General features: G+C 32.4%; 1 protein-coding gene across 4 annotated transcripts in view; it reads right to left on the bottom strand.

The window, feature by feature from the left end:
- The window catches only part of LOC136974893 (muscle calcium channel subunit alpha-1-like), a 112,216-nt gene that overhangs the window by 40,484 nt on the left and 58,047 nt on the right, over positions 1 to 13,685 (bottom strand). For all 4 annotated transcript variants that reach the window (XM_067269870.1, XM_067269871.1, XM_067269873.1 and 1 more), the window contains 6 exons: positions 12,643 to 12,789; positions 11,325 to 11,526; positions 10,302 to 10,460; positions 10,099 to 10,209; positions 9,020 to 9,103; positions 5,431 to 5,556 (listed from right to left, as the gene is read on the bottom strand). In XM_067269870.1, the coding sequence (XP_067125971.1) occupies positions 5,431 to 5,556; positions 9,020 to 9,103; positions 10,099 to 10,209; positions 10,302 to 10,460; positions 11,325 to 11,526; positions 12,643 to 12,789 (829 nt within the window). The remainder of the gene's footprint in view (positions 1 to 5,430; positions 5,557 to 9,019; positions 9,104 to 10,098; positions 10,210 to 10,301; positions 10,461 to 11,324; positions 11,527 to 12,642; positions 12,790 to 13,685) is intronic.

The raw sequence follows: 13,685 nt of genomic DNA on the forward strand, positions 1-13,685 counted from the left end.
GCGAGTTAAGGGTTACTCTCGATCTACGAAGAATTAACGAAGTAACCCAGTCCCAGGAGTTCCCTCTAGCCCGTGTGGATGAGATCTTAACGAAGTTTCAGGGAAGCAAATTCTTCTCGGTAATCGACCTAAAGTCTGGATATTTCCAGATACCCATACATGAATCAACACGTCATTTCTTTGCTTTCTCTACTCCTTGGGGAAAATTCCAGATGTGCCGCCTCCCGCAAGGTGGAAAGAATAGCGGGAGGTATTTTCAATACGCCATGTCTAGGCTGTTGGGGAGATTCATAGATATCAATTGTTTCGTCTTTCAAGACGATATTGTGTTGTTCTCCCAATCCTTTGAAGATCACGTGAAACTCCTAAGGGAGGTAATCTCTATATTAGACAAAGCCAACTTGAAATTGCACCCAAAAAAATCGAAATTCATGGTGAAAGAAGTGCGGTATCTGGGACACATCATCGATAGTAAGGGGATACGACCTGATCCCTGCAACGTGGATGCGATTAAAGAAGTCCAACCCCCGCGTAATGTGAAAGACGTCAGGAGTTTCCTCGGAATGGTGGGATTCTTCCGCAACTTTATCCCAAACTTTGCCGAGATTGCTCTTCCTCTTACATATCTGACTAAAAAATATGTAAAGTTCTTATGGGACGACCAGTGCCAATCAAGCTTCGAAAAATTTAAAGAACTATTATCTAAACCCCCTGTGCTATCTCATCCCGACTTTAAAATACCTTTTTTCATGCACTCGGACGCTTCAGATACCTGGGCTGGTGCGGTCTTAGAACAGGAAAGCGAAGGGAAACTCATTCCCATTGGCTACTTTAGTAGGAAGTTCCGTGGGCCCGAACTAAAATATTCCACTATCGAGAAGGAATGCTACTCAATAATCTTAGCCCTCCGCCACTTTAAACATCTTATTCTTGGTCAGAAGGTCACTGTGCTTTCCGACCACAAACCTTTAACCTTTGTGAAAAATATGAAAAATCACAATAACCGCCTCATGAGATGGGCCGTAGAATTATCTAATTTTGATTTGGTCATTACGCATGTTCAAGGGAAGAGTAACCCAGTGGCTGATTTATTGTCTCGACCACATGGTAGTAGAGAAGAAGCCCCCTCAAACAGCGATGTCATTAATTGCATCAGTGAAGAGTTGTGGAAAAAGGTAAAGAAGTCCCAGATTGGGGACAGAATTTTTGGTCCAATGAGAAATCATTTAATTAAATTCCCACCCTCTTACAATGATTACCCGAGTAGTGGCATACTTCCTGAGTATCAAGTAGATGGTGATGTATTAGTCCACGTACGACCGGGACGGTTTGGAATACGTCAATGGAGGCGTGTTTGTGTAGGGGAAACAGCAATTAATGACGTAATTAAAGCATTCCATGAATCACCATTAGCCGGACACTACGGCAAAGAAAAAACGTGTGACCTGATCAACCGTTACTACTACTTCAAGAAGATGAAAAAACTCGTCGATAGATTCGTGAAGTTCTGCAAAGTTTGCCAACAACATAACTTACATCAAGGAAGAGCCCCCTTTCAAGAAACGGAAGTCGCTAATTATCCGTTTCAAAAGGTGTCAATCGACATAATTGGCCCTTTAAATCAAACACATAAGGGTAATCGTTATATTCTCACCATAATTGACATGTTTACTCGATACACAGAAGCCGTCCCTTTAAGGGACCAATCTGCGGCCTCTGTAGCCAATGTGTTTTTCGAAAGGATAGTCTGCAGATATGGCAGTCCCGAGATCATCATCTCTGACCGGGGCACGAATTTTACGTCCTCCATCTTTAATGAAATGTGCAACATCCTTACCGTCAAGCACAATGTTACGACATCATATCGCCCTTGTTCGAACTCAGTTTGTGAACGTGTGAACAAATCCATCAGTAACCTTTTGGCCAGAATATCAGGCGGCAGCAACAACAATTGGGATACCTTCTTACAGACTGCTGTGTTCGCTTATAATAATGCTACACACTCCTCTACTAGTGAGTCACCTTCATTTCTTCTTTACGGATTTGATCCTAAATTCCCTCATGCGTTCCCTGTTGAACAGACAAATGACTACCCGGGTATTCGGGAGTATCGTGATTTCCTTATGGATAAGCTACGATGCATCCGTGAATCGGCATACGAATTAAGTCGCAACCGTAACAAACTTAACCGTAACCGCATCAACACAGGGAGGAAGGTGAGGAGCTTTGAGGTAGGGCAGAAAGTTTGGATGTTAAGGAAAGGGAAGAAGCAAGGCAAGTTTTCTCCAAAATATTTAGGTCCTTTCCGTGTCTCTCGCCTCCTGGGGCCTGTTAACGCGGAAATCGAAAATTGTAATAAAAAGGAAAAACTTGTTGTACACATAGACAGACTAAAACCGTGCTTCTCAAACTTCCGTGAGCCTAGACGGAAGCGTAACATCCCAATTGGACACGAAGGATCACAATCCGGAGAGATCGAGGAGATTGAAGAGGAAGAAGACATCCCTCACCTACCCACTGCGCAACGGGCGAGCTACAATAGGTATAATCAACATAACCAGCAGCATCAAGGAGACCGCAAGGATTCGGGTAATGAGACCATGCTGGAACAGAGGGGTAATATCTCCCACCCGTATAACTTACGGGGGCAGAAAGTGGACTATCGCCGGCTTCACTTTGGAAGATGAACTGTAGTTCATCATCCATTAATGGTTGTGTATATCCATATTAATGTTTCTGTTAATTGTTAATATGTCTTTTGGTGGGGACGTATGTGGCTTTATTAAACCTTATTTATTTTCTTTTCTTTACTTTCCTTATACTATCTTCCTGTAGTAACAATTTTACTTCCGTTTTCTATTTACTTAACCACGCGGTAGTTAGTCGACACATGTGGCCTGGACGGTAATAAAAACAAAAAGGGTGTGACACCGAGGGGTCGAGGGGTTACGTCAGAGGAGATAGGAGGACAGGAGCGAGAGGAAGGAAGATTTTTCGGAGAGAGAGAAAAACGGGACGAACAGAAACAAAGAAAGTTATTAAGGAACGGATCCGAGGTTTTTTTTTTCTTATTTATTACCGCCAGTCACCCCTTCGAACCAATTTTCAGTCTTATCATCTCTGTTTAATTCTCTTCCACCTTATCTTTCTCTAGGGCCCTGTACTTAGTTAAGCTAGATATAAGTTAGAATAAGTTCTTTGTCTTGTCGGCACGCGGGGACTAATTGATGACATTGTTACGCGCAGTCCCAAATGTATTTGTATTAGTAATTAGTAAGTGTGTGTAATCGTTTCTTTGTAAATTATTTATGTTCGCTGAAATTAATAAACCTCTTTTTTTAATTCTATCAAAGCCGAGCGACTCTCAGGGTCTTGTTATTTCATATACTCGGCTAACACCCTTCTTCTATTTACCTTCTATTACATTAAGTTAGATTAAGAATCGCGCGAGAGACTATTAGATATGAATCATTGTCGGTTTAAAGTTAGGATAAGATCAACTACCTGGATTGCCTAGAATGCCAAAATCATCAATTGGACAATTGTAAACAAGTAAAAGAACAGCGAGAATCCAAAAAGAATCTGTATGTATATATATATATATATATATATATATACACATCTACATATATCGCGAAATTAAATTCGTTTTTATTGGTAAACACATGTATGTGTTTTTCCTTTTGCGTTGTACTTATAACAAATAATTTCTAGTTTTTTTTTCTGTACTTTATGTTTCAATTAAACTTAATTAATGATAAAAGTACTTTTCATAACTTAATGTTATTGCCATGTATAATTCAAAGTTAAATGTAAAAAAACAGTTTATAAATTAGTACATCAATGTAAACATAAAAATTAAATATTTAAAAAAATAAACTGATTTAGCATTTGTGTTAAAATTGCAATAATATATACAATTATTATATACTTAGAAGAAATATTAAAAAATAAAAATGCAAGAGGCAACAATTATGTTAAACTTTTAGAACATTGCTCTTAATACATATATGTTCTAAGTGTTGTGCAAAAAACAAAGGGAGATCTAAAGCTAGACAATTCCATAAATTCATATCTAAAATATTTAAATTTTCTCATGTAAACAGCAAGTTGTAATTTGTAGAAAGATGAAGTAATTGCACTTCAGTCCAACTAATTCAAAAGAAGAGTTCTATCTAATTTAGTGGTATGTCTCCTATGCAAAGTATCTTTTTGATGTTGTGCTATACAATAGATTAGCAAACTCAACATTGCCCCAATATAGAAAGTTCTACTGTTAAAGGCATCATCCTTAAAAGGGATTTTATACAACTCCAATTTTTTCAAAATATTATAAAGATCATTATTCTTATAATAAGCTCTTAAATTTAAAGTTTATAAAATAAATTTTAGTCATTTCTCTAGTCTTTATATATATTTAAAATATGGTGTAGTGCTCCGCCACTATTGTAATTGTAAAGAACTTAATAGTTGTAATTTATACATATATTCATTCTGTTTTTCTTTATAATATTGTATCGGGTTTTCTGTTAATTGTGACGCGTTCGTTTTACTTTAAGCTCCACATCACCTTTTGGGGTCACAACAGTGGTAAATGCGGATTGGTGGAAATAAGGTCACGTGCCCAGTAAAGGCTCCCGGATGAGAGGGAGATATAAAAATGTATGTCACACGTGCAGAAGGATCTTTTTGGGGTTTTGTTCATACGTGGACTCTGGAGACGGGATTGATCCTACACTAAAGGAGAGGATTGTGGGTAATGTTCGAATCTGGAAGAAAGAGAAGTGAAGTTTGTACGCCAGACAATCCAACCCCATCGACCTGAATTTTGCGAAAGCTGGTAATAAATTAAATTAAAATTATATGTAAGTACTAGGAGTACTCATCAGGACGATTAGTTCCTTAATTTGGCACCATATATTGTGTTCATGGAGTGAGTCCGGCCACGTGCCTGCGAACAAGGGGTATCGAATCTGACGTAATCGTATCAATTGGATGCAACAACCAAATATGCCACCATGTAAATAATTGTATATATATATATATATGTATGTATGTATGTATTGTAGGATAAGTGAAGTTCTTTCTTTCATGTTAGTCTAAGCATTACCTTAGTGTATAAGTTCAAGGCATTGTATAGTTTTTAAGTATATTAGTGAAGTCCATTAGCTGTTTGTTAAGTAATTCCTTGTTATATTATTAAAGTACTTCCTGCTAACAACACGTGTCTTTTATTTTAATTGTAAAGTCCTCAGTCGAGTACCCCGCAACCAGACTGGCTATATTTCGGTATAGCCTTAGTCAGTACAATGGTTATTCAAGAATAAATATTTTGCATGTTCATATTCATGAATAAGAATGTCTATTGTTTACAAGTGTTTGTATGTATCACATTCGTTCAGTTAAAAAATATACATTTAAAAATAATACCTGAAATGATTTAATAAAAGTCCAAAGAAGAGTTCTGATTCCTTCTCCTTTGCTGAGTAATTTTACTAGACGCATTACCCTGAATAGCCTAAAAAAGTTAATGCTGAAGCCAACTTTTTGTGAAGGCTAAAAAAATAAATAAAAATAAATATATAATAAACTATATATTTTATTAATTCATTTTAAAAAGAAACACAAGTTCAATAATTTATTACTTAGAGTGTTAACATTATTAATATATTGAAAATAATTATCTCAATTAAAATTTATTCATTTATTTAATTACTGTAAAGTAACTAAACTGTCACATTATACATTTTTATAACTACAGGGTGATTCTAAATTATTATTGGGGTTTCTATAATTTTTCACCTTTGTAGTTAATGGTGCAGACATCAACTACAAAGACATAGTAACTCCCTGGAACAGACATGGAGACCCTTGATGGAAATCTGGGATACAGGTATACAATGGCCACAATTGACCAATCAGAGTGCAACATCTAATTTTTAAATGTTTCCAACGAATGTGATGTTTCAAATTTTGGAAGAAACCATTCTTTCTGAGAAGTTCTATGTTTGAAAAATGAACATAACCTGATGACAAAGGCTTAGACCACCTAAAATATTTATTCTACTTACAAACTAACAGATATTTGCTGGAGTTTGGATACATTATATATTTTAATGGTTCAAAAAGTTTTATGATTCTTTTTCTTTGTGAAAAAAACAGTAAAATGGTGACCTATCTGGACCATGCTACAGCAGTATCTGTAAATCCTGTTGGAAGATCATCAGCTGAATGTGATGTTTCAACAAGATGGCACATCGCCAAATGAGCTCTTACTGTCTAACAATTTTTCGACATGCATTTTCCTAAGTACTTGTGTAAGTATGCCTATTTGAGGGGAAAAATTTTACTCCCTTGTCAGGAATGACCTAAGACTCTTGCATATGTGGGTGGTGGTTTCTGGAGGAAGAAGACAAGTGTTAACAATAAACCATTCATTTTGTCAATATATGTTTACATCTATATCTACAGTCTAAAGATTTTGGAGTTCCGTCAGGGTTGTTGTATCCTTGAAGTTTCTCTTGTCTTGATAGGGCAACCCCAGGGCAGCAGCGTTCAGAGTATAGAACTTGCACAAAGGATGGTGGAAAGCCAGACATCTCTTGGTGATGACAGAAGAGGAACTCTTGGCTTGAATGGAAGATCAAACAGGCAGGTCGCCCCCATCTTTTCTCACATGGTCATTTTATACCTTTTATCCCCCCTTATTCTTCTTCCCATTCATTGGGCTTCCCCCAGCTTCCCTATTGGTATCTTACCTGTTTCCAGGTGGAATTCAAGACCAGTTTGGGTTGCAAGAAAGGTCTGCCCAAGATGATTTATCCAACACCATCTGTTCAACTCTGTCCATGACTTACCGACGACTAAGACACCCGCAATCATATTGTGTCTTGTCACTTCCTTTTCCTTATTATGTTTTAAACAATTCCCCTTTTCATTTTCTTTTGTTCTTTGATTCATATCCTTTTTCTCTATTCTTTATGAGCAACGATGTCAATGTCCAGTGTCACCAGCTCGACACTTATGTAACTCGTTTTTCATTGTTTGTTAATTTACTAAATTATACCTTTGCTTATTAAATGCAAACTATTTCTGGACCTCACACTTGGTTGGACTCAGTGGAGTTGAACTCTCTGTTTTCCACACTTACACCACTCAATTTCTTCCCTGTGAGGATAAACAAAGAACATTGTTTACAAGATTCCCATAGCTTTCCTCTGTGAATTGTCATTCAGAATTGTTACTGTAATAAAGAGTTACACCACAAATGCTAGAGAACACTGGAAATTGATTAGCCCTTGGAAATCACACAATACGGAAGGCATGTCTGTTGAAGTTCAGCATTCTAAAGTATTGATTCTATACATAACAAAACTTTTGAGTTATGTTTTCATATTCTGTAAGCAGTTTTATTCTGTTGTTTCTGGTGGAAAATTATACAACACAGAAACCCCAAAAATAATTTTAAAATCAACCCATAATTAAGAAATTTATTAAATGCATTAAGTTAATGACACCCCTAAATGTAGACATTTAAACATTAGACTGTTTATCTAAATTTTATATGGAATGTAAAATTACAAACAAAAAATAGTAATTGTAATAACTTTGGTAACATTGTAATATAATTAATAATAAATAGTGCATTAATGTATTTTTAAGTTCAAGTACACAAGTTTCAAGAATTTAGAAATGAATGAGAATCAAAAAACTTTTACTTAAAGAAGTTAAAAATAAATAAATCAAAATAAATGAAAATATTCAATTTATATTTGATTTATATATTTGAATTTTTTGAATAAATGATATATCAGAAAATTGTAAAATTGTTAAAGTAAAATTTTTACCATTATAACGTTAACTATATTAAACTAATATTATATAATTCTGTGTGTACCGTCCTTGTAATCCAAATAATGATTCTGGTAGACGATCATACAGCAATGGTTAGGAAAATTTTCATTTATTTAATCAAATGCATTTCGGGTTGGTTTATCTCCCAACCCCTCTTCAGTGCTGTTAAAGAATACAAAATATGGTAAGGTTTCCGACAATATTAAACATCACGTAAATTGGAATACAACAACATAAAACTTACATATCATATGTTGGTACATTTTAAAAAATATTTTTCTATATTTTAACACAAAGGTGTATTACATTCTCTATAACATCTCTATTCTCTATATAAGGTGTATTACATTCTCTTAATAATTGTCAAATTAATAAAAACAATATCAAAATTTTACATTCTGAGAAAGATCCATACAAACGGAACTTTAAAGAACACATTGAAATTAGAAAACACCCTAAAGAGCATCTTATTAATATTTCCGATGGTATGACAATAAACCCCCAATGGTACAAATTAATAGAGGACACCTCCATACGCTAAACATCGTTTAAAGCACACCCCAATGTTCGGAATGCCAAGAATGTATTGGATAACATTACAGCACTTGTCAGTAAACTGTAACACGGTCAAGACCGGATAAACGCCTGCCTTTTTAGTTTTTACTCATCTTCACCCTCATTAGGAACAATGCACTTTCACTGCAAATGTAAGTTTTTATATAAATAATCTAAATTGAATAACTGTATATATTTTTTATCAAATTGTATTAAATCACAAAATGTTATAGAGAATGTGTTTTTAACACCTTTGAAATTTAACACCTTGTGAAATTTTAACACCTTTGTGTTAAAATATAGAAAAATATTTTTAAAAATGTACCAACATATGATATGTAAGTTTTATGTTGTTGTATTCCAATTTACATGATGTTTAATATTGTCGGAAACCTTACCATATTTTGTATTCTTTAACAGCACTGAAGAGGGGTTGGGAGATAAACCAACCCGAAATGCATTTGATTAAATAAACGAAAATTTTCCTAACCATTGCTGTATGATCGTCTACCAGAATCATTATTTGGATTACAAGGACGGTACACACAGAATTAGTATACACAGCAACCATACTTACTACATAATATTATATAGTTTAAAAATTACTTACATTTATTTCATTAAATATGATATCAATAAAACTTCCTAGGACAATAATAAAATCAAGCACATTCCAAGCATCTCCAAAATAATTCTAAAAATGTAAAAAATTTATTTATTTCAAATTCTCTTATTTACATACAAACTTTATTATAAGTTTGTAAAAAACAAGAATATAATGAAAAGTATTATTCAAATAGTTTAGAGAATAAATCAGAATTAAAAGTTAATGTATGAATAAAGAACAAGAAATTTTTCTTATCCTTTATTCCATTTATTTTCAGTTTACATCAATGCTTTTCTATTTTTTCCACTTTTTTTATGGCATGATGAAACTTGGTGTTTGCCTCCAAAGTTGGCACTAAACACGAGACATCAAATAATAAGAACTGTAATAGGTATTTTCTAGAAAAAGAAAACTGAGCTCCAATGCATAGTTTTTCTGTTTCGCTTGACACAAAAGTGGTAATATGCTTCTAATGTTCTGTCTACTGCAGTTTTAAACCCGCAGATATGGAGGGACATCATTATCCATCATCATAGCCAACATAAACATCAAGAAATGTTTAAAAAAGCCATGTGTGCAGCCAGCATCATAGAGCCTAGAGCTAGTTAAAACACATGCATGTGCAGCTGCAGGATAAAAAAAGTATAACTTTTGAAAAGTTAACTTCAACACAACATTTTGCTTGTTAAACGTCTGTCGTAAAGATCAAAATAGAAAGCTGTCATAGAGATAAATGTAAACTGACAGCAATCACAAACTCAACTGACATATAGCATGCAACAATACATCATGTCTAAGGTCTGATGAATAAATATTTTCTGCAACAAACCTGTTCAAGCAGTTTTTGTTTGCAAATTAATAAGTATCAATAGTATAGTTTCTATGATTTTTTAAATTGTAAAATAATAATTGTAGAAAGTTAATGCTAACAGAAATAGATGGCATTGCACAGCTTACGGAAGCACCCATGATTATTAATAATAATACTTCCATTAGCTGTGCCAATGCCATATACTTCAGTTAGTATTAAGTTTCTAGAATTAATAAATTGCGAATAAATAAAAACAATAAAATATATTTACCTTAAACCGAAATGCCATTAACTTAAGAACAAATTCCAGAGCAAAGACACTGCTGAAAGCTATATTTAATTTTTCTAATGCCTTTGTATAAGATTCCGGTTGGCCGTGATACTAAAGTTTAATATATGAAAAATATAAAAAATTATAAATTATTCGTAATAAAATTCATAGGTTAAAATAAAAAAATATATAATAATACTTACTTTCATGCACATACTAATTGTATTGACTAAAATTAATGCAAATATTGCATATTCAAAATATTGTGATGTGACAAACCACCAAACTTTATACTGGAATTTATTTTTTGGAATGTATCTTCGAACAGGTTTGGCTTTTAATGCAAATTCAATGCAATTCCTCTATGAAAGAAAATTGATTATGTGTTTTTATTTGAAAATATTAGTCAAATATTAAGATTTATTCAAGTTTAAGAAATCTTAAGATATTCTATAAAAATGACTAAATTTTTAATTAAAATTATCTGTAAAATTAATTAACTAGTTTTAAAAATTTAATAATTACAAATCAACTGACTTAACTCTAAGAATATTAATATAATAATAAATTTTTGAAAACTGAAATACTATTTTTGATTAATGTTACCTTAGAGATGAGCCACCATCTTGGCTACCTAATTCCAGCAAGGAAACAGTGGGACGCACGTTCTAACCTAACCTAACCTATTCTAATAAATTACCATAATTATTAGCAACCAAACTATTAGACCTGAATAACAAAAGTCTCTCAGGTCAATTATTTTGTGGCTACATGCCATACTTCCAATGTATATTTTTGTATAAATGTATATTACTTTAAAACTGTTTGTTCCCTGTCCCCCTTTCTATCTTTTATATTGTCTTATTTTTCTGGTATGTTCTTATTTAACCCTCCTTCTTGGTATGTGGACAACTGATCTCTGAGAACAATAGATGGAATGGCGAGAAGGGTAGCACATGGCTCATTCTGGAGCAGGAACCTAGAGAAGTGAGACGGCGAAATTGGTCTCCCCAGTGTGTTTTAGCTTCTCATGGCAGAGACAAGGACTTCGGGAAGAGAGAGAATGATTTATTGTGAGGAATAGAAAACACAGTCAGCCCTTCAAACTGACAAACTTTTCGGACACCCCATACAAATTCTGTATATGGTTTCATGGTTCTTTATGAAACTGTGCTATATTTAAGCAAAAACAATAATTCCTAGGATATATGGTCATAACTTATTACCTGGTTTTTGTCTAATTCACAATTTTTATATTCTTGTTCACCCTCATTTTGAAATGTAACAATAACAAAACCAACGAAAATGTTGACCATGAAGAAAGCAATGATGATGATATAAACAATGTAAAATATCGCAACCATGGGACGATAGTTATGTGATGGACCGTGATCCTCTGCATAAGAATCTATAGATACATATAACAATCTATAAACAAAGAATAAAAGAAATTATTGTTACTATAAATAAAAAGCAATTAGTTTTTTATTATTGAAAATAATTTGAAATTATAAATTTAATTAATATTAATATTAATACACAGGAGCTCCCGGACTTACGAACTTTCAAACTTGTGCACAGTACATCTAAAATTTAAATTGTGTATGCAGATTCTAAGGTTCTCTTCATGCCTATAGGGTTACGTTGAAGACAGTCTTTGGCCAATAATAAATAATTAATGCAGTCTTTGGCCAATAAATAATTAATGCAAATTAATTTTATTACGTATTGTCATTTTTTGTTTTCACTTGAATTCTGACATTGATTTTATTGCTATTGTTTGCAATTTTTATAAACTTTTACGATTAGTGCTTCGAAAATACATCTAAAATGTAACGGTAAATCTAACAGTGGAGATAAATGTAAGAAGCATCACTATTACCATGGAAACTAAACTTGACATTATAAAACTAAGTGTGTTAGCTGAAAAAAAATCACTTTTGAAACACCCGCAGCTAACTAGTATCAAGCAGGTAAATGAGTGTAATGTATTCTATTAAGTACATTCAAGGATCAAACAATATTTGAATATTCTGTGTACAAGTTTACTTTCTGGGTTAGTTTTTGACTTACAACAAAACCTCAGGAGCCTAACCTGTTCGTAAGTAGAAGAGCATCTGTACTCAGTTCCGTACAGAAACAAAACTTTTCAATATGATTCAGATTTTATGCAAAATGTTAACAAATAAACAAATTAAAATGTTATAGAATGAATATTCAAAATCATTCACTTCTTTCTTTTTTTTTTGTAGTTTTATCAACGGTAAGAGCTTTCATCTTTCTTTATTATTTAAATTCTTTTATAAATTTGAATTAACCAAATAATTATTTTAGCTACTAGAGAATATACTAATGTAAAAACTTATTTTTCTTTCATAATTAAGAAGTCACTATAGTAAAATCAAATCAAAATATATATAAAACTATGAAAGAATCCAACATTAACCTTCTCCTTATTTCTGTACATTAATACTTTGTATTATTTTTTAAATTTACATATTACTGTTGTATATAATTAAATTCTTAGGAGTTCCATAAACTTACTGTGGCCATCCTTCAAAGGTAGATACTGTAAAAAGAGTCAGCATAGCTTTAGCAACGTCATCAAAATGGAATGTATATCTTGTCCATTCTCTTGCTTTTACTATAGGTTTGTCTATATCTCCATCAATGTAGTTTATGTAACTTCCACTGTAAATAATAAAAGTATTTCCAATTTAGTTAAAAAAAAAAACCTATTATAAAAATAAAAAAGTATAAACAATATTGCAAATTATTAATTTATGGTATTTCATATAACGATAAAAATAAAAATTAAATAAATTCTCAATTACAAGTCTTAAATAATTATAACTTTTTAAGAATTGTAAAAGTTTTATAGGAGAAAAAATAGTATTTAATTTGATTATTTAGTTTTTCACTTCTATTTGTAGTGCTATGCTACTATGGGTTGTATAAATTTTGTATTTTTCTGTATTTTTATTTAGTTATGTAAGTGTGTTTCCGTTATTTGTGTCGGTTAAAAAAAAAGTTGCATGGAATTTCGCGTTGTTTTTTCCTTTTTGTGCCTACTTGGTGTCACCTTCTCTGTGGTGAATCAATCAGGAGGTAAATCTAAGGTGAAATTGTTAATTTACATTAAGAAAATAAAGTAAAATGTAAAGAATTTACATAGTTTTATAAAACGTAAGTAAAAACACATACTAAATGCAGCGTTAATAGTTTTTTATTTTTGCTAGCACTTTCAACAAACGTATGTGTTTTTACTTTCTTTTCATGTGATATTTGGTATGAGGTTCAAGTTGTATTTTGTTACATAGTTTTATATTTCTATCAACAAGATCTAAATGTAGGAGAATAACAACAAAATTTTTTAAAGAAAAATAATCATACATAATTAACAGAGAAATTAACTATGTAAAATATAACAAAAAGAATAGTTTTACTATCGAGAACAAAAAAAAAAAGTAGTAATAATACAAAATGCCAATTGAAAGATTGGTTTAATTAGGAATGGTTAATTTCTTTAAAGTATTTAAAACATCAAATTATACCAAGAAAACTTTATTAAAGTTTTCCATGGACAT

Source organism: Centruroides vittatus, unplaced genomic scaffold, assembly GCF_030686945.1.
Source record: "Centruroides vittatus isolate TY-2023 unplaced genomic scaffold, ASM3068694v2 contig_359, whole genome shotgun sequence".
NCBI lineage: Eukaryota > Metazoa > Arthropoda > Arachnida > Scorpiones > Buthidae > Centruroides > Centruroides vittatus.